Genomic DNA, 26,250 nt, shown 5'->3' on the forward strand with positions numbered 1-26,250 from the left:
GGGTTGGATGATGGATGGATGGATAAAACAAAAGCCTTATTTTAGGGCATAAATTCTGCTTTGCCACCAGTTAATGGTCACAAAACTGCTGCTGCCTCACCAGTTTGTCGGGCAATGTAATGATCATGTCTTGCACAACTCGTGAACAAAACTACAAGGTATTTTTAGCTCCTCCACTTGTGGACCAAGGCAGCACGGTGGCGCAGTGGTAGCGCAGCTGCCTCGTATTGACCTGGGTTTGCTTCCCGGGTCCTTCCTGCATAGAGTTTGCATGTTCTCCCCGTGTCTGTGTGGGTTTCCTCCGGGTGCTCCGGTTTCCTCCCACAGTCCAAAGACATGCAGGTTAGGTGCATTTGAAATCCTAAATTGTCCCTAGAGTGTGCTTGGTGTGTGTATGTGCCCTGCCCAAGGTTTGTTCCTGCCTTGTGCTCTGTGTTGGCTGGGATTGGCTCCAACAGACCCCCGTGACCCTGTGTTAGGATATAGCGGGTTGGACAATGAATGACTGACTGACTGCCATCCAGACCATCAGTGCAATCTGCATGTCATGAGGCACTGTTTCTATATTCCATGGTGTACTGAAGAGGTGTTTTAGCAAAAACTTGTGTATAATATTCAATACTCTCTGTATTTCTAGTCCATTTTCATGAAATGAGCAGAGTAACTAGGATTTAGATCACACATTACCATTTTAGCTTAAATACATATGAATTTCTCAGAATCAAACAAAACAAAAAGAACTGTAAAGCCTAACATGAAAATTCATACATGACAGTTTCCACTTTACAGTGAGGACTTGCCAGTGCTTCACACAACTTCATCCACCCTGAGTCTTTCACGTTCAGGATTCTGAACCTAAGGAAGAAAGACAGTGTAGCAGTGAATGAAATCTGATGGCAGCATACAGATATACTGTAGTCTCTCCTTAACTGTTAACAAAGACATGCACTATCTATTTCATACTCTTTTTTCACTGAATTTCCTTCATAGCTACAGTAAGCAGGAGTATAGGTCTTGAGATTGTAGGGTTTTCATCTTGTAAAGACTGACCACAGGTAAAGACTATATAAAATTGCCTGTTTTCAGTGCTCCCAGTATACCGAGTGTATGAAAAACTTAAAGAATAGTGTATGCTTGGTGTAATGACAAGGATAAAAATTATCATGGTTTTTAGAAGATTTTGAAAAGTGAATTGCTGACAGAGCCCAAATGGTAGGTACACTGGAAAATAGTGTTGTCTCCACCTTGTGAACAAATTCAGAACAGATTTATGATAGGTCTTAGAGTTTTTTGAATAGGTAAAGTAGGTTGTTGACAAATGCAAAGAATGCAACATAATTTATTCAGACATCAAATTGTCTTTTGTTGTGTTAATCATTATGGCTGTTATCTTAAAATGTCTTTATCAAGATCACAGGAACACTTGTTAAGGGTAAATTTCACACAAACATTAGGAAGTTTTTCTTTACACAGAGAACACGTGGAGTAAGCTACCAAGTAGTGTGGTGGACAGTAGGACTTTCAAAACTAGACGTGGTGTTATTTTGGAAGAATTAAGTGAATAGGAGTGGAAACCTTTGTTGGGCTGAATGGCCTGTTCTCGTCTAGATTGTTCTGATGTTCTAATGATGAATCCTGAATCTATAAAAAAATTAATGTGAAAACTGGCTGCAAGCTAGGTACTGGAAGGAAAAAAGACAAGGGGTAAAGTCATCCTCTGTAGCACATCAGTGACCTCCATTCGCCCTATGAGTTTTAAAAGTCTATATAAATGATACAGGCACGGAGCTGGACAGTTTGACATCTGTGGCAGAGCGACGGACGCTGAGCAGGCTCCTGTCAATCATGGAGAATTCACTGCATCCACTAAACAGTATCATCTCCAGACAGAGGAGCAGCTTCAGTGACAGCAGTCTGTCACTGTCCTGCTCGACTGACCGACTGAGGAGATCATTCCTCCCCCACACTATGCGACTCTTCAATTCCACCCAGGGGGGTAAACATTAACATTATACAAATTCATTGTCTGTTAAAACAGCATTTTTTTTTTTTTATCACTCTTTAATATTATTTTTTTTATCAGTATGCTTCTGCTGGAGTATGTGAATTTACCCTTGGGATTAATAAAGTATCTATCGATCGATCGATTCAGAAGGCAAAATTTAGCATAGCACCTAAAGAGGAGGAGTAACAAATACTGAGGGTACATTATATACAGTATGGTTAAAAAAGGATAATTAAACTTCAGTAAAGCAATTCAGAGTAAACAGGTGGAAAGTGACAGCTGTCAACAACACTACCAGCATAATGTTGGTGATCCTGCTAAAGTACACCTCAGAGTTATTAGATACTGAAGAGATTTCTTTATTAACTAATAGAAAAGGCCAGATTGCATGAACAACATTTTCCTCTCTGGAAATTCTAAGTGTTTTTACATGTTGCAGCCTAAAGATCAATATTTTGATTATAGCAGTTCTAAATCTGAGAGATTTGTTATAAAGTGCCATGCTTTTAAAAAAAAAATACCTTATTCAAACTACTTCTAGATACACCTTGTTTTGCTAAATGAATTTCTCAGCACTCTCTTTTCTAAACATACCACATTGATTTCAGAACAGGTAATCACCCTGAAGCTAAACATGTTTGGGCCGGCCAATAATTGAATGGCTGACCATCTAGGAAAAGCTTGGGTTGCTGCTGGAAGAAGTGTTGGAAAGGTCAACAGGGGATGCTTATATTACTGTCTATGAGTGGATCCCATTATCCAAGTGCAGTGACAGGAACTCTGTACTGTAAAAATGGTGCAATCCTTCTGAAGACATGTAAACCTGAGGTTCTGACTCTTGGTGCTCATTAAAGATTCCTGGAGATTTTTTGTAAAGTGTAGTTAGTGTGTATTTTGCTGTCCAGGTTAAATTGCTCTCCATGGCCCCTAATCACCCCCTTTTTCTAATTAGCTACTGTATCTCTCTCACCCTTTAACCACCTAATAGCTAAGGTGCAGTGAGCTTACTGGCACAAAATAACTGTCGTCACATCAACTAGGTTTGATACTGTAGATTGGTGGTGGTTGAAGTGGCTCCGTGCTATCGGTGCAAAGTGCTTTGAGTAGTGAGAAAAGCACTATATAAATGTAAAGTATTATTATTATTATTAAACAATGTGTAAACATTTCTAACACACTTTCTTTCTATAACATTCTCAATCTGCCTAATCTAGTTCAGACCAGTGGAGAGCCATTGACATCAGATGCTAGGCAAAAACCAGCCTGGAAAAGATGCCAGTTTATTATGGGGCCCACTCACACTCTCATTTATTTTTGAACTTCCAACTAACTTAACATGCATGCGTTTGGAATATAGTACAAAAACCTAAACAAATGTCCACACACACAGATGAGAATGACATGCCATTTCACATCCATAGGGACTTGGCACAGGATTTGAACTCCAGACATCCTGTAAAGTATCTTTTAGATATGTTTTTGTCTGAGTTTTTGATGCAAAGCTCAGGGTGACGGCATTGACTACTGCTTTTGCACTGTGTTAGGGTGAAAACTGCAAGGCAGACAACCTTTGTGTAGGGAATTAGAACATCTAAAAGCCAAGCGATAACACAAAGATAGCTACACTTTTTACATTGGAAAATCTCAGAATAGAATTATATGTGTGTAGACTGAGAATAAAAATGTAAACCATGTGAAATTATACATTGTGATTTATGAAGTGCAGATTCTAGTATGAACATGTTGTGGTACCCATCATTGATGGGTTAAAATCTAAGTAATCAACATAGAACGTAGCATTAATGTTTTCAGTGCACCATGTAATGCATATGTCTATGTTATATGCCATTTGGTATGGTATGTGTAAAAACAGTCTTTGTGATATACCATATAACTAAATTATTATTATTATAATCAGTTAGAATGACAAATGCAATACATTTTATTACTAAAAGTGTTTGTGCTGCACTATCTTGACAGAGACATAACAACTGAATAAGTGCACAGAGACTTATCCTTTTATTAAGGTGGATTAATTTAAAATAGATCTGCTTATGTTTTCATTCCACTATTACAAATGGATTTTGATTTCAGCACAACTGGATTTTATTTGATGTGATCAGCATTGTGGCTGAAGACAACCTAATTGGTTTGATGCATCTTTTCCCAATCAACAATCTTTGCAATATCAAAACCAAACGTTTTATTTTGAGACAAATAAAGTGTGGCAAAATCATTTGAACTTGTTTACATTAGCCACATATCTTCTTTTGCCTCTTTTGAATTTGTGATGATGGATTTTAGTTTTTATAGTTTTTTTTTGCTATTATTTGTACATGGAGAGGCTGTATATAGATACCATACACTGCGAAAATCGAATTGATTATTAGTAGTGTAATTCATGAATTTAATTTAGCCCTTTTATTTTATGAGAGCGTAATGGAGTTCATGATTACCATGAGTTTTTTCTAAAATATACCTTTGTTCATGGCACAATAACTACCTGCTTCAATAATTCAACATTATTATAACTTCATTAATTAAAAATAATGTAAGGCAAGGATCAAGATTCAGTTATTCATTTGAATCACTTTTTAAATAATATTTCTAAAATTACCTTATTTCTTTAACTTGACTTTTGTAAGAGCTCAGAATATACTTCACACAATTGCCCGTTTCTTCATTTAGGATGCTTTTTTCAAACCTGCTAAAACATGGACACTTTAGTCTTAAACAACATTAAATCATTCATTCTAGTCCATTTTTTTTTGTATGATGTTTTTTCTCTATTCCCATATAGCTTTGGGAAATCCGCTCTGAGCACTTTGTGCTATTCCTTCTGTGGAAAAAAAAGCAAGCATACAAAACGTCATGCAAATGGGAGCAGAAACACTTAAAAGCAATATGTAAGGACTTGTGTTTTGCCATTGTGCATTCATTTTGATATAATTTATTATAATAATAATCAAAGCAAATACATAATGATGATAATAATAATAATAACAGAAAGAACAGTACTTTTTAAATGACTCTCTTAGATGTAATCAAGTTAAAAAATTGGTACAGTATACCAAGATTAAGTAAAAGGTTTGTTTTTTTTCAATAAACTAAAACCGTTGAAAACGTATTGTAAAACATAATGCATATTGATTGAAAGCAGACATTAATGCAACCTAGCATATGGCAATAATAGGATACATGCAGTGTACTGTATAACTACTGTAAATCAAGCTGTTAAATGGAAAAAAATCTAAACAGTGAAAACTCTAAACCCATGTCAACTTGCTTATGCAGTTTTTTCTGAACAGTTGTTTTGACCTGTAATATTTATGCATAAATATAACATATTCTTTAAATGACACCATTTAAAATAAATGATAATGGTTCATTTTTACTGGAAAAGGTTTATTCAAATCAAATGAAAATTACTTATCTAAAATGACCAGAAATGTATTCAGCTTCTTAAATATACTCCATATGTTTCTTTGTATTTTTTCTGCTCACACAAGCATAATTCCATGAATCCATATGTCTTAAGCAAATGTTTAGAAATATAATCTACTATATAATAAAACACTAAGGTCTGTGTGTGTGTCCAGTTCTTTGGAGCAATCTGATTGGTCAGTTTGGTTTTACTGTGATTGCTCAGTTTGGCTTTGGTAACATGATTGAAAGAGGAAGTGCTGGTAATGAGATGCCTTAGCTGAAGAAATGTCATAGCAGGCCTGCTGTAAGAGTCTCCTTCAGAGGCCCAAAGTATAACGCTGGACACAAGGTGAAAAAACTGCCTCTAAAATAATGACAGAGTCGGAGAAGCAGCTGTTACAGAAACATACACGAGAGAAGGAGCACCAGTTAAGGGAGGCACCAGTTAATATTATAATTGGTTAATTAAGTAACCTAACATTGTTATATTTTCATTTTGTCATATTCTTTTATAATGCAGGCATGTTGAGTGAGAGTTCTCAGGGTCCCTTGCTGAGTCATGGACAGGACAAATCTGTTAGCCTAATATTTAAGTTCCACTGTATAAACATTAAGGCCATATTGCTTAGTGAATGGTGTTGTTCTTTTTCAGCCAGGGTTCCAAAGGCTGGGGTTGAGATGCCCAATTTTTATCTATTTTGTTTAATGTTTCTGTTAGCAGTGTGGATCATTGCTTACTCTATAACTGTATATTCCCTGTGTTTTGTGAGTGGCTTCCCAAGAGGGTTGAGTGGGGTTTGGCACCTGTACGTCACTGCAGGGGATTGCCCAGAGCTCTGTTAAGGTTAAGGAAAACCCAAAATCCCTTGCAGATTAATGAACTGATGGGAGTTGGGTCTCCTTTTTGTTTACTCTGATTTTCTGTCTTTTTGTGACCCTTTTGCTGTATTTTTTTTACTTTGCCTCGGGAAATGTATATTGGGATCGTGATTGCTTTGGACTGCCTATTCTAACGGCGTTGATTCTCTGTTTTTTGTGCTCTTCTGAGCTTTTTGTTTAACAGAGCCTTTTTTAAACAATAAAACATTTTCTTTACAAAGATTATTTGTTGCATTTTGTGTGACTAGACAGGTTTTGATGGTTTTAATGCCTCTAGTGTGCATATTTGGTATTTTCAAGACCCTAGTTCATGAGAGGTGTGTGATAGTGATGATGGAAATGTGATTGCCTGTTATGTAGAGAATAGACAATATTATGATATTTAGTCATATGCTTAACTTACCATAATTTTCTGTGAAGCTTAGCAACTGGAGAAAGTCTTTTAACACCATCAGGTGCAGAGATGTATTGATTAAGTACAAACTTATCCAGACTACCTCCGGATGTCTGTAGAACAAAAGCAAGAGCCGAATACTCAGCCAAGGATAGTGTGCCAAAGGACAAAGCACCAGTGCCCATGGAATTCTTGATCTCTTCTGCTAGAGAGTTAGCCTTCAGTTCACTCAGACAATGCAGCAGATTTAGACATCGCTCAGGAGACACATTTTTCTTCAGGAGTTTTCCAATGTAGTCTGCCATCAAATAAGCAACTTCAGAGTTGTCTTCTGGGGTTTCTATAAGCCCTTGAACCAAATCATAATTGATTTCTCTTCCAAGGCCACAGAGAAAGCGAAGGAAAAAATCAAGATGGCCATTAGGACTTTTGATTGCCTCTTGACAGAACTCTTTAAAAGCTACAAATAAACTTGGGGAATTAGAATTACCGAAACAATAATTTGGCTGGAGAACCAATGTAATAGCCTGCTTGGGACTAGAACAAGAGATAATGACAAATAAGGCAGCCAAATATTCTTGAATAGTCAAGTGAACAAATGCATAGGCTTTTTTACAGAAAGGGCCATAGTCTTCAACTACGAACTCCCTGATCAGTCCTTCATAAATTTCTGGGATGTTTAAGTGGTAGTTTTTCAAGTCCTGTTCAAAAAATACCAACTTTTGAGACTTCAACCCATAGTATGCCATCCTGGCCAGATTTGTGATGACTCCCTTGTTGACTCGTAACAAAGCATTTGCATCATTCATTGAACGTCTTTTTCCATTACTACGATGATGCTGGTAGGCCACAGCAACTAAGAGAAAGTTTGTGTAAATTTCAGTTAGGCTTTGAGGCATATATTTTTCTTGCATAAGCAATGGTGAACGCTCATAAATGGTGGCCAGAAGCCAGCAGAAAGCAGGAATATAACACATGGCATAAAGTACTGTATATTTTTTCAGATGGGAAATAACTTGAAGCCCATTTTTCCCAAGTCTTTTACAGAAATACGTTTCTTTGTGACAGTCTAGAAACCCCTGGATTTCAGTGACAATATCCACATGAGACAGCGGAATACAGTTTACAGCCACTGGCCTACTGGTTATCCATACGGAAGCAGTTGGCAGGAGATTTCCTCGAACAAGATTGATAATGTGACTAGTGGGTGTTATTGGTTCTGAAACTGATCTGCATTCGGAGCAAGATGAGAAATTCAACATCAGCTGACATTCATCTAGCCCATCAAAAATTAAGAGAAGTTTGGGTGAAGAAGATAAAAGCTTTTCAAAATTCAGGTGGGGGTAATAGTGGTTAAGCAGATCTATCAAGGTATATTTCTGACCATCTGGTAACAAGCTGAGCTCCCGGAAGGGAAGAGGAAATACAAAGTCATACTGGGATAAGCAGTTGCCTGTGGCCCAGTTGTAAAGTAACCACTGGATGCATGCAGTTTTCCCAATTCCTGCAATGCCTTTGGTAACAATTACCCGTGGAGCATAGCTCTCCTGAGGAAAAGTCTGGAAAATGCTTGTCAGCTGAACTGTCTTACATTTATACACCTCATCCCATTGTCGAGCTGCTGACTCTGCCTCTATCATATCATGTTCATGTACAGCTGGCCCCATTTCTCCTTTTGTCATCCATGGTTCTGTAAAGTGGGTACTGGTAGAAGGCTTAATAGCCTCAGGGTGAGATCCATAGTCATGTAAATGAGAACATGATTTCAGTAGCATTTTTTGATGAAGAGACTTCAGCTGGTAAATGGATTCCTCTAAGGGAAAAAAAGACAAAAACAAATAAATAGCAGTATTTTGTGCAGTCACATATCTCATTATAACATTGCAAGGATCTGAGACTGCAGTGGCAACATTTGGTGCAAACCATGAGTCAAGAGTCACTGGCCTCACCAGATCAATTCAAAATTGCCAAATGCACTATTAAAGATTAGTGGCTGGAGATATGGGAGAAAGTCATGCGGAGACCAAGAGGGAACTGGGAGAAGAGAATCGCACAATGAACAATGAATGCATTGATCCAGAAAGTAACCAATATTCACAGATAGTAAATGGAATAACAGTAATTTAGAATGGCTAACTAGGAATCTGAAAAATTTACATAGGCAGGGGTCAATATGATTGGTTGAAATTGACATACATAGAACAAACCAAAACTCAAAGTCATCAAGAACTTGTAGAGTCAAAAGCCTGAAATTCTTTATTTGAATTAAACATTTATTTTAGGAAATGGGAAGAGTCTTTTCTCTATTGGTCTTAAAAATCAAACAAATTCTAATGGAGGCCATGTGTTCTTAAATAACCTTGCATCTGACTACAGTAAAAATTGACTCATATGCACTGGCAACACTGCAAAGGAAAGCACCCCTAGAATGCGCTAACAACGTTGTTAATGACACAATGAAAAGGAAATAGATTAATATAAATTAAATCCACAGAAACAAGCAAGGAGCAGATATTCAAAACAAATGAAAATAAACAGCTGTAAATCCTGACTCAAACACTGCTTATTGGATCTGTACAGCAAAAACTCTAACCAGCATTCTCACCATGCTTCCCAAAAGAACAGTCAGATTGAAAAATATGCATACTTTACAGGGTATGCAGTTTCATATGGCTGCTTTTACTTCTTTTAGTCCAGGAATGAGAGCTTGATAGCTTGCATTGACTAACTATATGTGTATTGGCCATTCATCTATCACAAGCTTTAGTGCAAGTCTGCTTAGGGGGGGACTTGGCTAATAAAGGTTATGGTGCACTTTTCAGACTAATTAGCACTACCTGTGTGTTTCTTTTTTAATCATCTCCATCTTCACTAATCAGTTTTTTTTTTCTTTTTCTTTAGTCATGTATTGATCTATTTTTGCACCTATCAAATCCTCTTAAGCAATCTTTAGTTTCAGTTCTTATTTGAACTAATATATTTTTTGTATGTTTTTTTATTATGACTCATTGGCTTGTGTGTTATTGTTTAGTGATTTTGTAAGATATGCATTTTGTTCTCAAATTTTTGCAATAAAAATCTGAAACTGATTAGCAAATGCAGCAATATTGAATAACACAATTTAAATCGACAAACACAGAGGACAAGATTTTGTTCTATCTCTTTCTAATTGTTACTTCTAATCTTGCATATCCTCTCAAATATTTGTCACAAATCTTCACAAAGATATGGAAACTATTTTGGTTACAATTTAAACAACTGATGTTAATTTTTAACTGAAAGCTAGATAAATAGCTAAATAAATGGTACTTTTTATGGGAGACAAGAAACTGGTTAGCTGAACCATCTTACATTTTGATCTGGCTCTGTCTGTAACTTTTCCTATTGTTGACACAGTTGTTCTTTATTTAAGTCAGATACTTCTAGTATATAAACTGCATATTATAACTAGGGATGGGATGTGTAACACAAAGGCACCAAAGCTCATGTCAGCTTGTATCGTTGTTCCATTACAACAAGACATATAATGTCTAAAGCTTTCTGACTGTTTTGAAGTTTTTTACTAACCCAAATGCTGTGAAAGGAGATGTTAACTACCCATCTTATTTTATATAGAAACAATATCGAATTAAATATGGAGGCCCAAAGTAGAAAAAAAGCAAACAAATGTTGTGGAGCCATCTCAAACTGTTATCTGACAATAAGGTAAATGCTAAACAATGGAATTCTGTTGTGGAACTTATAATATGTCATTAATAAAGTAGGCTACTGCAGGCTCATTCCCAAACCCATTTATATGTGCCCTGTTCCACAAGCACACTCCTCTTTGATTCTCATTTTTGACCCTTAGTACTATCTATTATTTCCCAAACACTGTTTGCAAAATTATTAATCTTTCAATGGCCTCACAAAAAAAAATCATCTGATATAAAAAAAGTTGTTCAATAATTACAAATCAATGGTGGCTTATAATGTATTGATAATGGTTGATACTACTGTATGGCAATATGTTTCATCTTTAGAACAAGAAATTTAAGCAATCGTCATACATGATAACATATAGATCCAGTGCAGTATTTTAATGACAACATTGTTATAAGATAAAAATGACACGCAGCCTTCTTAGCTCCTTACAGCACTTGTCGGATTGAAAGTCTGCAATCAACAAGGGCTTGTTATATGTGCGCCGTCCGCGGTCTCGCACGCGGCTACTATGCCCTCTACAAACCACCAGATGTCACTCTTCTCAAAGGTCTGAAACTATTTTTTTGTTGTTGTTTTTAAAGACACAGTTTTAAGCCTGAAAAGCTTAACGGGGATCTGTCCGCCCATCACTATCAATCTATATTCTATACCAATATGTAATCACAGGTGAGGTTGTAAAAGCCTTTCTTCCAGGATTTGGCCAGAGTTTCCGAGGGGGTGGATTTGAGAGAGGCACAACAAACTAAAAATTATCTACTTCCGACTTCAGCAAAGAAGATGCAAATTAAACCGGGGAGCCATGGCAACCATACCCCACCCCCCTTTCGTGACTCATTACTAGAATAAGGATTCTTTTCTTGAGATGGATGGAATCCTTTTTAGGAACAAATAGAACTGGAGACAGATTTCTGTTTCGCAAAAAATAAAAAAATGCTGTATTCTCTGCAGCTGCAAAACAAAAACAATGTTGCTTCCTCTCACATAGCCTCCAGATCTTGAATGCTTAGCTTTATAAACACTACTTTCTAACATATTACAGCTTAACAGGGAAATAAATATTAAAAGTCTAAATGTAAGTATATTCCTATCCCCATTTTAATATAATGAACATTTACCCCTCTAATTTACTCCTTAAGTGACATATCTTTACACTACCGCTGCTGCCTAATAAACAGAGAGAATCAGACACTCGGACCAGCAGGGAATCGGGACCCACTCGGGTCAGTGGGAGACTAATAAACTTTATGAACAGGACGGTTTTATCCATTTACATTTTAATGCAATAAAACGAGTACCCCCCACTCTCCTTTACGTTACGTTATGACGTCAAACGCGTTTTGTTTTACGTCCACCAACTAACCACTAAAATGTAGATTAATAGCTGTATCAATTTAATAACGATTGAATACAAATGCTTAACATAGCTTAATTTTAAAATTAGTAGCAAACAACCTGAAACTACCGCCTCTCTACTTCGGGTTCAATTCTTAGTCATGTCAGTACGTAGTATTGAGAGTAACCATCTGCACGTGTGCAAAGTTAACAGGCAACATATCCGCATCCCTAGGGTTGCCAGACGTCCGTTATATACGGGACATGTCCCATATGTCATAATTTTGTCCCCTGTCCCGTACTGACCTTTCAGGGACACCCAAATGTTCCGTGTTTTAGTTCATTTTTAAATTTCATAGTAAAATTATAGTTTTACTACCTTCTTACGGTACTTAGTTGTAACTTTATAAGTAATTATACTTTCTTTTCTCAGATTCTCTAGATGAAAATAACCCAAATGTAACGAGGAAACTAGTGTTTGCTGCCTGTTCGTAATTTGTTCAGTTTCCAGGGCTACACTCTTACAGTTTTGCTCTCCAGCCGCTCTGCTGTGCAGTTCTGGATCAGCATTGCAACACACAGTGACTGTCTACAAAGTGTGGTGTTACTACTTGCCATGGCCCACTTTTTTCTAATTGGCTGTATTAAATAATAATATTTCTGCGTTGTCTGTATTAAATATTTTCAAATGATTTCACTTTTACAGATTTTTTTTAGCTTGTATTAAATCATTTTCAAATGATTTTACTTTTGTTTTCCTCATAACCCATTAAAATCCTTGCTTTATGTTTTTAACCTCTGTCTCTACTTTTGTATAATACTGTATATTGGTCTGGGTGTGTAGGGGGCATGTATAAATTTATATAGATAGATACTTTATTAATTCCAAGGGGAAATTCATATAATCCAGCAGCATCATACTGAGATATATATATATATATATATATAATATATACATGCATACAGTAATATTTAGAGAGGTTTTAAGAGTGTCCCATATTTCTAATTTTCTAATCTGGCAACACTACATATCCCTGATAATAGTGGGTGTGTACTACGTGTGTGTGTCCTGTGATGGACTGGCTTGTTGTCCAGACTTTTTCAAGCTTTGTGCCCAGTGCTTTATTTGGCCATTTAATTGATAAAGCAGGTTTGCGAAACGGTTGGATGAATTGATTAAATTTACAGTAAAGCTTAAGAAACATGACACTTTTTAATTTTCAAATCATGTTTGATGCACTGAAAATTGGAAGATTGTAATCCTTCCAACCATTCTCTGAACTGTCTTCATCACAGATAAGATGGAGCCTGTGTATGGGTGCAAGGTAGCAATCAGCCCTGCGTGGAAAGCCAGTCTGTTGCACGGTTTACTTTCACCCACACCAGGCTAGTTTGTTGTCTCCAGTCAATCTAACACCATATCTTTGGACTGTGGGCAAAAACTAGAGAGCAACACTCATTACAACCCTCTGCTAAAAATAAGCAGAGATGGAAAATGAATGACTAATACAACCATACAAAAGTTATTCAAACATATTTATTATATTACTACAATATACAATGAATTCAGAAGGCAGTCCGACCATTTCACTTCCTGCACAGTTCATTGTGTTGTACATTTAATTTTTAATGGAAACATTTGCCATTTTTTCCCCTCAATCTACACTCAATAACCCATAATGACAAAGTGAAAGCATGTTTTTGTAGAACGTTTTTCACATTTATTAAAAGTCAAAACTGAAATCTCATATAAATGATCAGACCCTTAATTCAATACATTGTAGAAGCCCCTTTAGGGGTAGTTATAGTTTCTAACCTGCCTTTCTTAAGTAAAATTCTAGAAAAAGCAGTAAATAAGCAGATAAATGATTACTTGATTCAACGTTCTTTTCTTGACGAGTTTCAGTCAGTCAAATCATAGTACCAAAACTGCACTGGTTAAAGTAGTTAAGTTTTGGGTTAATGTGGACAGAAACTGTATATCTGTTCTTTTTCTCTTAGACTTGAGTGCAGCATTTGACACAATAGACTAAAGTACTCATAAATCGCCTTAGACAATGGGTGGGACTCACTGGAAACGTCTTAAATTGGTTTCAGTCTTACTTAACAGGTAGAAAATTATTTGTTAGTTGTGTTGATTGTACTTTGGAGACCCATGATGTTGTATATGGTATACCACAAGGATCTATTCTGGGTCTGCTGCTGTTTTCAATCTACATGCTTCCATTAGATCAGATTTTCTTAAAGAATGAGGTGAACTACCACAGTTATGCACATGACACACAGCTTTATTTGTCAATAGTACTTGATGACCTTGATGCTCGTGACTGTCTGATCCAATGTCTTACTTGTATTTCTGACTTGAGTACTAACTTTGTCAAACTAAATAAGGAGAAAACAGAAATCTTAGTGATTGGCAAACACGGATATAGTGAGGGTATTAGAAATAGGTTTAGGCTTAAATGTCAAGATAGGGGTAATTATTGATTCTGACCTAAACTTTAAATCACATGTTAACCAGATTACTTGGTCTTAAGGAATATAGTAAAAGTTAGACCTCTTATAACTTTACAAGACACCTAGAAATTGGTGCATGCTTTTGTTTTTAATTGACTAGATTTCTGTAATGCACTCCTAACAGGACTACCTAAGAAAGACGTCAATTAGCTGCAATTAGTGCAGTATGCAGCAGCCAGACTCTTAATTAGGAAAAGAACATTTGAGCACACCACATCATTTTTTAGCGTCATTACATTGGTTACCTGTGTCACTCATAATTGACTTTAAAATAGTACTAATGGTTTATGGTTTACTAAGCCTTAAGCAATTTTGCTCCATCTTATATTTTGGGAATCCTGTCCTCCTACACACCCAGATGCTCCAAGAAATCTTTAAAAAAGCAAAATGGGTTATGTTTTCAAAGTTGTAGGTGGAATCGGAAGACCTCTGGAATAATGTACTCTGGGCAAACAAAATAAAAGTGGAGCTGTTTTGTTGTTATGCATTAAGCTACCCAACATACCACCATAAGAGCATCATTCTAAATGTCAAGAAAGGTGGGGGTGAGTTGATTATTTGGGTCGTGTTGCTGCCACATCTCATAATCATGGAAGTCAACATTGTGCCATCTTTATAATTTAGAGGACAATGTGAGGCTGTCTAACCGACTGCTAAAGTGTAGTCAACAATCATAAATACAATTTTTCTTTGTTCCCCCAAGAATAGATTTATCTAATTTTAGACTTAACAACAATCATCAAATTTCTATTATGTCTTGGTATTTACATTTAAAATGACAGTGAAAAAGAATTTATTAAACCTTCACACAACTGTAAATTAATAACAAAACACAAATAAATAAAGTGGATAATGTACTAAAAAAAATTCTTTTCCCAGTTGTTTTGCTTTTGTACCTAACTCTTATATAAATGTACTTTTATTTATTATTATTATTATCAATAACTAGAACTAAATATTTAATAACACCTTTCCCATGCTAAAACATATGCAAGCATCTCTCTATATCTTTACAGCTTTTAACTTACATTTTTGTCAGTGGTCATTTCTTTCCATTCAGTGGATATATAGTTTATTATATTTGTAAAAGAAGCAGGCTTTACTTGTTCTTTATTGGAGAAAATCCCAAGCCTTTTTATTTAAAAAAATGCAAGATGATTCAAACAGTATAAAAGAGTGAATTCCAGCCCAGCGTTTGCACAGGAGAGAATGTAGGAATAGCTTGGACTGCTACTGGAAAAGGTTTAGTTGAAGCCATTAAGGGCATTAACCCTGTGGTCTATGTGTACATTTCAGTACCCCAGTGCAGTGACGAGGACACTGTGCTACAAAAATGGCGCTGTCCTTCAGATGAGATGTAAAGCCAAAGTCCTGACTCTGTTTGGCCATAAAAGATCACTGGGCATCTTTCAAAAGCAGTAGGGTGTACCTCAATGTCCTGACTAAACTCCCCATCATAGACTCGTCCATTCTGTCCCCCTAATCATCTCCTATCCCTAACTGTCTGATTTATCTCTCTGTCTCCTGAACCCCCATATAGCTAATGTATGGTGAATGTTCTGGTGCAAAAATGACTGCCATTGCATCACTCATGTGGTTGCTCCACATTGGTGGTGGTTGAAGTGGTTCCCCACTGTTAATGGAAAGCCTTTTGAGTAGGTTAGAAAGCACTGTATCATTAATTTATGAATTCTTCTGATTATCATCATTATTATTATGATGATGATGATGATGAGATAATAACATTACTGGGGCTCTTTTATACTGCAACCTAATTTGGCCCACGATAGGTCATGCATGTATAGCCCTTTAGTCAAAATGGCAGTATTACAATTTGATCCTTTTAATTTCATAACATGTACCACATCTGGAAAAAGGAGATTTTGTTAACAAGCTTACAAGATGTGTCTTGAAAAATAGAGAGCAATAAAAGATGATGACCTCAAAGTTTGCCTTGGTGAGTAGAACAAAGAGGAGGGTTATTCAAGTAAAAGTAGTCCTCTGTGAACAGGCTATCTGCCTGGAGTTTGATAAGGTTTTATTTCATCTTCCACATATTGCAAAGCACTGCTTCCATCAGTGATCAGCACATTATTAAAATTATCAAAATAATCTGACCCACTAATTCTTGCTTATTTTTAAACTGCAATGAAAAGGTAATTAAAATTCAAAACCTCTTTGTAAAGTCACATCCGTCTGGGATACATTAATGGTGACTGGGATTTGGATGGTGTTGCCAGATCCCACAATTACTGGGAGGACTTGGTTGGATGCAGATTCCGCATTGGCTGAGACCTGAACTGGAGCAGTCAGGCTTCTCATTCTGTGTTCTCCTGGTTAAAGTAAAAAATAAAAAAAGATTACAACAATGCAAAAATGATTAAAAGAAATTCTGTCTTACCTCCACGTGTCAAGCCAGAAACAGACTAATTTCTTTAACAAATTTATTTTATAAAATGGGAAACAAATGAGGGTAACAGAAGACTGAGGACAAAGGACATATGCAGCAATTAACCCACATAAAAATTCTGTATGGGCTGCCATAAATAGAAAATGAGTTTTAGTTTAAATTTTAGGTTATAGGTAATGCAAAAATACATGTATTAGTCATTTAGTATTATGTAAACCTTAACATAGACTTCTTTGGGTCTTTGTAACACTTATAAATCATCAGTAAAGTGTTCATTCATCTCTGCAAAACTTCACTTTGGAGTGATCTGAGGTGGCTTAAGTGAGACACATTTCTCTTGATATTACATATTTAGTATAAGCCCTGTGAATTATTTAACAAGTAATTTTATCATCATATCAATATGCCGCACTGCACAAAGATGAAATACCAATCTACTGATGTTTTGTGTTATGAAGACCAAAAGAAGCCTTTGTTAAGGTCTTGTTACGTAAGCGTAAATGAGTAATAGAAGTGTTTTTACAGTACTTAATTACCTATGAACTGATTGAATCGACAGTTTACATAGGCCAATATATAGATTTTTTTTTTTAAACTTATGGATGCATTTGAAACCGAAGCATTCCAGATACCAAAAAAGCTGTTGGAAAGAGCCAGTAAATCTATAGCAACAATGTAGGAAGTTAATAAAAGTAAAGTAAAGCTAATATTGGGACCTCTTAGCTAGTAGCTAAATTAACAAGCCCTATGGACTCGATGGCCTCCACTCATTTGTCAGATTTATTAGCATCTTTTCTTTAAATCCAAGCAGAAAGCTGTTGAATTATACAAGAAAGAGAGGTATGTAAATCCTGCCATTGAGGATTTGCAACAAGTTTGTATATTTCATTTGAAAATTAGTGATTGTTGTTCATCAGAGCTATGTCCTTTGCTTAACGAGACTGGAGTTATGCCTCATCAGCAAAGCTCTGTAGAGTAATAATGACATTGATAGACCAGAGCAAGTGATTACAGTATTGGCTAAGTATGTTTTAACGTTCAGAGAACACTCTCGATCACAAAGTAAGATAATGTCTGTGGATGGTTTGCTTACTATTTGAACAAGCACCATAGGATGTTATTGCTGCCTTTTTTTTCGACTTTGTCATCACCGACATCAGCTACAGACACTATGTGACCATGAGCAAGTCATTCATCTGCCAGTTCTCCAATTGGAAAAACAAAAGAAATGTAACCAATTGTATTTGAAATACTTTAAGTCACTTTGGATATAGGGCGGCACGGTGGCGCAGTGGTAGCGCTGCTGCCTCGCAGTTAGGAGACCCGGGTTCGCTTCCCGGGTCCTCCCTGCGTGGAGTTTGCATGTTCTCCCGTGTCTGCGTGGGTTTCCTCCGGGCGCTCCGGTTTCCTCCCACAATCCATAGACATGCAGGTTAGGTGGATTGGCGATTCTAAATTGGCCCTAGTGTGTGGGTATGTTTGTGTGTGTCCTGTGGTGGGTTGGCACCCTGCCCAGGATTGGTTCCTGCCTTGTGCCCTGTGTTGGCTGGGATTGGCTCCAGCAGACCCCCGTGACCCTGTTTTCGGATTCAGCGGGTTAGGAAATGGATGGATGGATGGACTTTGGATATACACGTCCACCTAATAAGTAAATGTAAATGCATGCAAGTTCTGGATCAGGATATTACAACAGCAATGTTAATAAAGTGTACTTGAAACTTTACATTGAAGTACATGCATTTTTTTTCTTAGTATGACCTTTCTTTACACATGGAATGAATATATTAACATGAGAGAAATATAACTCAAACAATTAAAAATAAGTACATCGATTTAGGAAATTGTAGAAATTCTGCAGAACATTTACAGATTGAGTGCCTGTAAAATTGATATGATGTTTGGTGTGCTATGGGAAAACTTAGAAAAGTAAAAGACACTAATTACAGAACTTCCTTAATGAAAATCCAGGGATGTGAAAAGCTTAAAACTTTGCCAGCAGCACTGAGTGCAAGACAAGTTCCATCCTTGATTAGAAGGGGCCAAACCATTACTGCACACAATCACATTTACAGAGCAAATCTATTGTTGCATGTTAAGTATGTCTTTTGGATGTCAAAGAAAAATGTCATGTACAAAGATTGCACAGTACACACATACAGGGTCTCGATTCAAACCCATCTTCTGGAACTGTGTGACAGTACCCCTGCATCCTTTTATTAGAAAAATGAAATAGACCCTCCATGCACAATCTTTTTTTTTTTAACAGTATTTAGGGATAGAGTGTGAGTAAGAATAAATCATAGTAGATGAAGGAGACATGTCAAGCAGAAAAGTTCAAAAGATATCAAGAATAGGATCACTCTACCTAATGAAACTGGAGATAAAAGGTAGTGTATTATGCTAATAGCCTGATGTTATCAGGCCTAAAAGGGCTTTAATTAACAGTAATACTGTAGAATTCATCACTGACTGATAGTGCTGTAAATGCTCTGGGTTTGTGTGAACAGATGGGACACAGCTGCATATTGAAATAAAACTTGCTTTGAAAGAAGAAAAGTTTACTCCGACAGAAAGATAAATACACAATGCTTTGTTTGTTAAGGATTTGAGATTTGCAGTAGTATGATCTATTTATTTTTAAATCATGTGATGACAGGCATTATCCCATAAAACTGCCCCACATCTGAGACGGAATGATACCCTAACCAGGGCTGCTTTCCACTCTGCACCCGATGCTGCCAAGATAGGCACAACGAATGGTATAAAGTGGGTACTTGAACATGGATATACAAAGAAATACAACCAGTCAGCTGTCTTTTGTTTATCAGCAGTCCTTATTATCGATGCATTAGGGCAGAACACTGGTTGCTTTTCTTTGTTTTTTTTTTTGTTTGCAAGAAGTAAAATTAGGTTTCTCTAAAATGTTGCATCACTTAATGTTTAAATTAGATTCTTGTTTGCTTAAAAACAGCTGAAACTATGCTGATAACAGAAACATGATGGCTAAATCCTAAATTTATGTAATGTATGTTTTGGTGTTTCAGCACCTGCAAAGCATACATATAACAATATAGCAAATTCTTACTTACCTAATTCCATCTTGAATTATCTGGCTTTAGTACCAAAAAAGCTGCTTTCCTCCTCCTACTGTTGTGAATTTTTGGCAGTTAATAAACGCCACAGGAAAGGCAGCCTACTGAATTAGAAGGTAAAAGAAACAACACTTGAAGTAATAAAATTAATAAAAAATTGCCTTTTTTTAATGCAGCATTATCCATCCATCTGGTTATTTTCCAAACAAACTTTTTACATTTTAGTATTCTGAAGAGCTCCCAGGCAGCCTTAAGCACAACATCTACAGCAGTCCAGGGTAGGAAGGACATGCCATGATAGATGCACACACTCATACAGGAACATTTTAAGCCAGCAGTTAATTAAATCTGCACATCATCAGGGACATGAGAGCAAACAATACGCATGGGAGAACATGCAAGCATACAGACACTGACTCAAGATTGTGGAGCTGTGAGACAGCAGTATTAACTACTATGTTGCCCAATAATAGCATGATTTCAGTAAATTAGATTCCAGAAATATATGTACTTCAGATATCCTAAAACCCTTTAATAAATGTAACTTTTATAAATATGAGATAAATGAATGTGAAGAGTTGTTTACAATGTCTTAGTATTGTTTAAAACGTAGCAGAGCTAAAACTATTCATATTTCAATTAGCAAAATGTAGGCGAAAAGTAATACCTGGTTTGCCACTCAAACATATACTGTAAATCTGCATTACTAATACATATATATCTGCATTACCAAGGAGCTGGTGGTGGATTTTAGGAGGCCCAGGCCCCTCATGGACCCCGTGATCATCAGAGGTGACTGTACTGAGGGTACAGATCTATAAATACCTGGGAGTGCAGCTGGATGATGAATTGGACTGGACTGCCAATACTGATGCTCTGTGCAAGAGAGGACAGAGCTGACTATACTTCCTTAGAAGGCTGGCGTCCTTCAACATCTGCAATAAGATGCTGCAGATGTTCTATCAGACAGTTGTGGCGAGCGCCCTCTTCTATGCGGCGGTGTGCTGGGGAGGCAGCATAAAAACGAAGGACACTTCACGCCTGGACAAACTGGTGAGGAAGGCAGGCTGTATTGTAGGCATAGAGCTGGACAGTTTGACATCCGTGGCAGAGCGATGGGCGCTGAACAGGCTCCTGTCAGTCATGGAGAATCCATTGCATCCACTGAACAGGATCATCTCCAGACAGAGGAGCAGCTTCAGCAACAAACTGCTGTCCCTGTCCTCCTCCACTGACAGACTGAGGAGATTGTTCCTCCCCCACACTATGCGACTCTTCAATTCCACGTTAGGGGTAAACGTTAATATTTTGCAAAATTATTGTCTGTCTGTTATACCTTCATTGTTATCACTCTTTAATATTGTTCTTTATCAGTATGCTGCTGTTGGAGAATGTGAATTTCCTCTTGGTATTAATAAAGTATCTATCTATCTATCTATCTATCTATCTATCTATCTATCTATCTATCTATCTATCTATCTATCTATCTATCTATCTATCTATCTATCCATCTATCTCTATGACTTGTTTCGTGTTAACACTTGCAAGTAAGAAATTGTCCGATCTCTCTACATATCACAATAATCCATCCATCCATCCATCCATTGACCTATCTTCCAGACTAGGGTGGCAGGAAAGCTGGAGGCTACCCCAGCAAATAAGTGGCTCAAGTAAGGAACAATCCAAGGACGTGGCACCAGCCTATTGCTGAGTGAACACACAAATGCACAGACTCATGTGCACACACACACGTGCAGATACCTCAGAGGGTGGTATAACATTTTTAATCCACTTAACCTGCATACTTTTTGACTGGGAAAGAAAACTCGAGCACCCACAACACATGACAAGAATGATCTTTTAAATCCATAATGGCCCTATAAAATCACTTAATTTAAACAGTTGCTCCTTGAGGAACATTATATCTGTGACCCAGAATACCAAATATTTGGAAATTAGCGGGTTTATGTATTATAAAACTTTATATATGTTAGAGAAAGTTTACTCTTAGTTTTTGACTGCACATTTAAAATGAACGCAGCAGTGTACTGTATAATAAATAGCAAGCTTCACACTAACATCAGGTATTTTAAGCTGTATTGTTCCTGGGTCCTCCCTGCGTGGAGTTTGCATGTTCTCCCCGTGACTGCGTGGGTTTCCTCCTGGTGCTCCGGTTTCCTCCCACAGTTCAAAAACATGCAGGTTAGGTGTATTGGCGATCCTAAATTGTTCCTAGTGTTTGCTTGGTGTGTGGGTGTGTGTGCAGCCTGCCATGGGCTGGCACCCTGCCCAGGGTTTGTTTCCTGCCTTGCACCCTGTGTTGGCTGGGACTGGCTCCAGCCGACCCCCGTGACCCTGTAGTTAGGATATAGCGGGTTGGATAATGGATGGATGGATGTTCCTGGCATTAGGCAAGTTTCTACATAATCTGTTACGATTTGTATTTATTATATGCAATAATGACTGGACACATTCATTTGTGTGACAGCACAATACTATAAGAGCATGATATGACCCTTTATGCTTATTTTTCTAATCTTATTCAGACTAACAAGCGTAATCGCAAAGTGCTATTTGATACTATTCACAATATTATTTCTCCATCTCAATCTATTACTCAGGTTTTTTCTGTGATTTATGATAGTGATTTATTGGCAAGGTAAATGTTGTTTGGGCTAATATTGTTCCAGCTGTCTTACCTAGTGCTCTCATTCACTCATTTTCTGAGTCTTTAGTGTTCTCAGAAGTTTCACTTTCAGGTCTTTCTGACTTGCTCAGGAAGATGAAACCTTCATCATGTCCTACTGACCTGTTGCCAACATCATTAATGTTAAAATCTTCGAGTTTTATAGGTCCGTGCCTTTTGAATATCATAAATTGCTCCTTGAGATCTGGTGTGGTTCCATCGTGTTTTAAACATTTCAACCATTGTTGAAAAAATCTAATTCTGATCCCTCTATTTTGAGTAATTACAGGCCCATTTCAAAACTGCCTTTTATTGCCAAAGTTTTGGAAAAGGTGATTGAACAGCAACTTTGTGCCTTCTTAGAAAAGCAGGGGTTCTTTGATTCTTTTCAATCTGGTTTTCGGAGGCAACATTCTACAGAAACAGCTCTTCTAAAAGTTTTTAATGATCTTTTAATTGCTGCCGATGCAGGCAGGTGCTCTGTGCTTATACTGTTAGATCTTCATGCAGCTTTTGATACGGTTGACCATCGGATCTTAATTAATAGATCAGAGCTGTTAGGTGTCTCTGGCTCTGTTTTGGACTGGTTTTCCTCTTATTTATCAAATAGGAGTTTCTCAGTCAGTGTGGCTGTCTTTTCATCTGACTCTGCTCCTTTGACACGTGGAGTGCCACAGGGCTCGGTTCTTGGACCTGTACTCTTCTCTTTATATATTCTTCCCCTATCACAGATTCTTAACTCTTTCAAGGACATCTTGTATCATCTACATAGATAGATAGATAGATAGATAGATAGATAGATAGATAGATAGATAGATAGATAGATAGATAGATAGATAGATAGATAGATACTTTATTAATCCCAAGGGGAAATTCACATAATCCAGCAGCAGTATACTGATACAAAGAAACAATATTAAATTAAATAGTAATAAAAATGAAAAAAATTAAAATAAAATTAATGTTCGCATTTACTCCCCCGGGTGGAATTGAAGAGTCGCATAGTGTGGGGGAGGAATGATCTCCTCAGTCTGTCAGTGAAACAGGACAGTGACAAAAGTCTGTCACCGAAGCTACTCCTCTGTTTGGAGATGACACTGTTCAGTGGATGCAGTGGATTCTTCATGATTGACAGGAGTTTGCTTAGTGCCCATCGCTCTGCCACAGATGTTAAACTGTCCAACTTTAATCCTACAATACAGCCTGCCTTCTTAACAAGTTTGTCCAGGCGTGAGGTGTCTTTCATCTTTATGCTGCCACCCCAGCACACCACCGCGTAGAAGAGGGCACTCGCCACAACCGTCTGGTAGAACATCTGCAGCATCTTACTGCAGATGTTGAAGGATGCCAACCTTCTCAGGAAGTATAGTCTGCTCTGACCTTTCTTACATAGAGCATCAGTATTGGCAGTCCAGTCCAATTTGTCATCCAGCTGCACTCCCAGATATTTATAGGTATGCACCCTCTGCACAGTCACCTCTGATGATCACAGGGTCCATGAGGGGCCTGGGCCTCCTAAAATCCACCACCAGCTCCTTGGTCTTGCTGGTGTTAAGGTGTAAGTGGTTTGAGTCGCACCATTTATGCAGATGATATACAGCTTTATTTTTCATTTAAGCCTAACCAAATTAATACTTTGGTTGATTGTCTGTCTCAGGTTAACGACTGGCTCAGTATTAATTGCCTGCAGTTGAATTCAGGAAAAACTGAGGTACTAATTGTTGCTCATCCTTTTCTTCATTCTGAGATCAGTTTAAAATTATCTTCTGTCTCTCCTGTTATTATGTTGAGTCTACGTAACCTTAGGGTTATTTTTGACCAGTCCCTGACACTTGATGAATATGTAAGGTCAGTCAGCCGCTCATGTTTCTTTCATTTAAGAAATCTTTCAGAACTAAGAAACGTTGTTTCAAAATCGGAATTGGAGATGCTTGTTCATTCTGTTATTTCCTCATGGCTTGATTACTGTAATGCTCTCAGGTTTGAGCAAGTTTTCTCTCTCACGCCTTCAGGTAATTCAAAATGCAGCTGCCAGGCTCCTAACTCGTGCTAGCTGGAATGATCATATTACTCCCAATTTGTACACACTGCACTGGTTCCCAGTGTTTTATAGAATTCATTTGAAAGTTTTGGTACTTACTTTCAGAGCTTTGCATGGACAAGCTCCTGCGTACCTAACCAGCCTGCTCCAACGCCATACAGCTTGCCGGACTCTAAGATCTGGGCAACAGGGCCTTCTTGTTGTCCCACGCACTCTGCTAAAAACCCGTGGGGATCATGCCTTTCAGTCTGTGGCACCAAGACTATGGAACAGCCTGCCTTGTGGTCTGCGTGGAGTCGAGTCTGTTGATTCTTTTAAAAAACAACTAAAAACATTTCTTTTTACGCAAGATTTTAATCAGTGCTGAATAGATCCAGTTTGTTTATTTATTGTTTTTATTCGTTTTGTTTGTGTATTGTTTTTAACTGTTTGTATTTGTTCTGTATTTGCTGTTCAGCGCTCTGTGACCTTTTGTCTGTGAAGGGCGCTATATAAATAAACTACTACTACTAGTCCACGGGTGTCAAACTCCGGACCTGGAGGGCCGCAGTGGCTGTAGGTTTTCATTCTAACCATCTTCATTAGTGACCAGTTTTTTCTGCTAATTAACTTCTTTTGCTTTAATTTTAATTAACTCGACTCAGGCCCCTTGTTTGTCTCTTTTTCCTTAATTAGCAGCCAAACAATAATGAAACACAAAACAAGCCGCCACATGAAAAGCTCACCTGTGCCCATCACACAATATCTGAAAATAAGGAAAGGTGATGGTCTTGGTAAGTGTGATCTCTCAGGTCACCAAAACATCTTGACGGTGTTCTTAGAAAAAACAAAAAAAAATCAACAGTTTGGGAAATGTCTGCTGTGGCAGAATGAGAGCAGGAACAAGCCACGGAATTAAATAACGAGTTTAATTAACAGCAAGAATCAGCTTCTCATTAAGAGATTGGTTGGAGTTTGAAATTCCAGTTTAGCTGCTCAACTGTTGGCTCATTTTACATCTCATTTCTGTTTGGCTGACATTTAATGAAGACAGGAATAAATTCAGGGGACTTAATCCTTAAAAACAGGGCTATTAAAATGAATGGAAAAGAAGTTAATTAGCAGTGAATACTGGTCACTGATTAGGAAAAGGGTTAGAATGGAAACCTGCAGCCACTGCGGCCCTCCAGGCCCGGAGTTCGACACCCCTGCTTTAGTCTATCTAGCTTGTTTGGTTGGTCAATAGCCTATTCTAGGTCTTTCTTATAAAATACAGAATATCTTTTAAAAATACAAAACAGAACAAAAAAAATGCCATTTTGCTTTTTACTTCCAATATCTACCTGTTTTCTGTTTTCAAAGACGTTCATATAAACCTTTTGGATGTTCTTTATCATGGTAGAAGAAATCCAGTGGTTTCTCTATATTGTTGCTTTTTAATTTTTTAGACACACTTGGATAATGTCCTGTGAAGTTTGCAGATTATTATCCATCCATCTATTTTCTATCCCGCTGAATCCGAATACAGGGTCACGGGGGTCTGCTGGAGCCAATCCCAGCCAACACAGGGCACAAGGCAGGAACCAATCCTGGGCAGGGTGCCAACCCACCGCAGGACACACACAAACACACCCACACACCAAGCACACACTAGGGCCAATTTAGAATCACCAATCCACCTAACCAGCATGTCTTTGGATTGTGGGAGGAAACCGAGCGCCCGGAGGGAAACCCACGCAGACACGGGAGAACATGCAAACTCCACGCAGGGAGGACCCGGGAAG

At 37.5% G+C, this 26,250-nt stretch overlaps 2 protein-coding genes across 4 annotated transcripts in view; one reads left to right on the forward strand and one right to left on the reverse strand.

Annotated features, from left to right (window-relative positions):
* LOC120523952 (NACHT, LRR and PYD domains-containing protein 3-like) overlaps window positions 1-26,250 on the reverse strand; it is a 47,368-nt gene that overhangs the window by 16,627 nt on the left and 4,491 nt on the right. For 2 of the 3 annotated variants that reach the window (XM_039745693.1, XM_039745690.1), the window contains exons 2-6: window positions 19,758-19,864; window positions 16,433-16,591; window positions 6,714-8,517; window positions 4,623-4,712; window positions 769-855 (exon numbers count right to left, since the gene is read on the reverse strand). In XM_039745693.1, the coding sequence (XP_039601627.1) occupies window positions 769-855; window positions 4,623-4,712; window positions 6,714-8,517; window positions 16,433-16,591; window positions 19,758-19,767 (2,150 nt within the window). In that variant the 5' untranslated portion in view covers window positions 19,768-19,864. The remainder of the gene's footprint in view (window positions 1-768; window positions 856-4,622; window positions 4,713-6,713; window positions 8,518-16,432; window positions 16,592-19,757; window positions 19,865-26,250) is intronic. The other variant, XM_039745691.1, reaches the window with a different exon arrangement.
* The window catches only part of slc6a7 (solute carrier family 6 member 7), a 132,263-nt gene that overhangs the window by 11,036 nt on the left and 94,977 nt on the right, over window positions 1-26,250 (forward strand). The gene's annotated exons all lie outside the window — the stretch shown is intronic.

This window comes from Polypterus senegalus, chromosome 2 (genome assembly GCF_016835505.1).
Source record: "Polypterus senegalus isolate Bchr_013 chromosome 2, ASM1683550v1, whole genome shotgun sequence".
Taxonomy (NCBI): Eukaryota; Metazoa; Chordata; class Cladistia; order Polypteriformes; family Polypteridae; genus Polypterus; species Polypterus senegalus.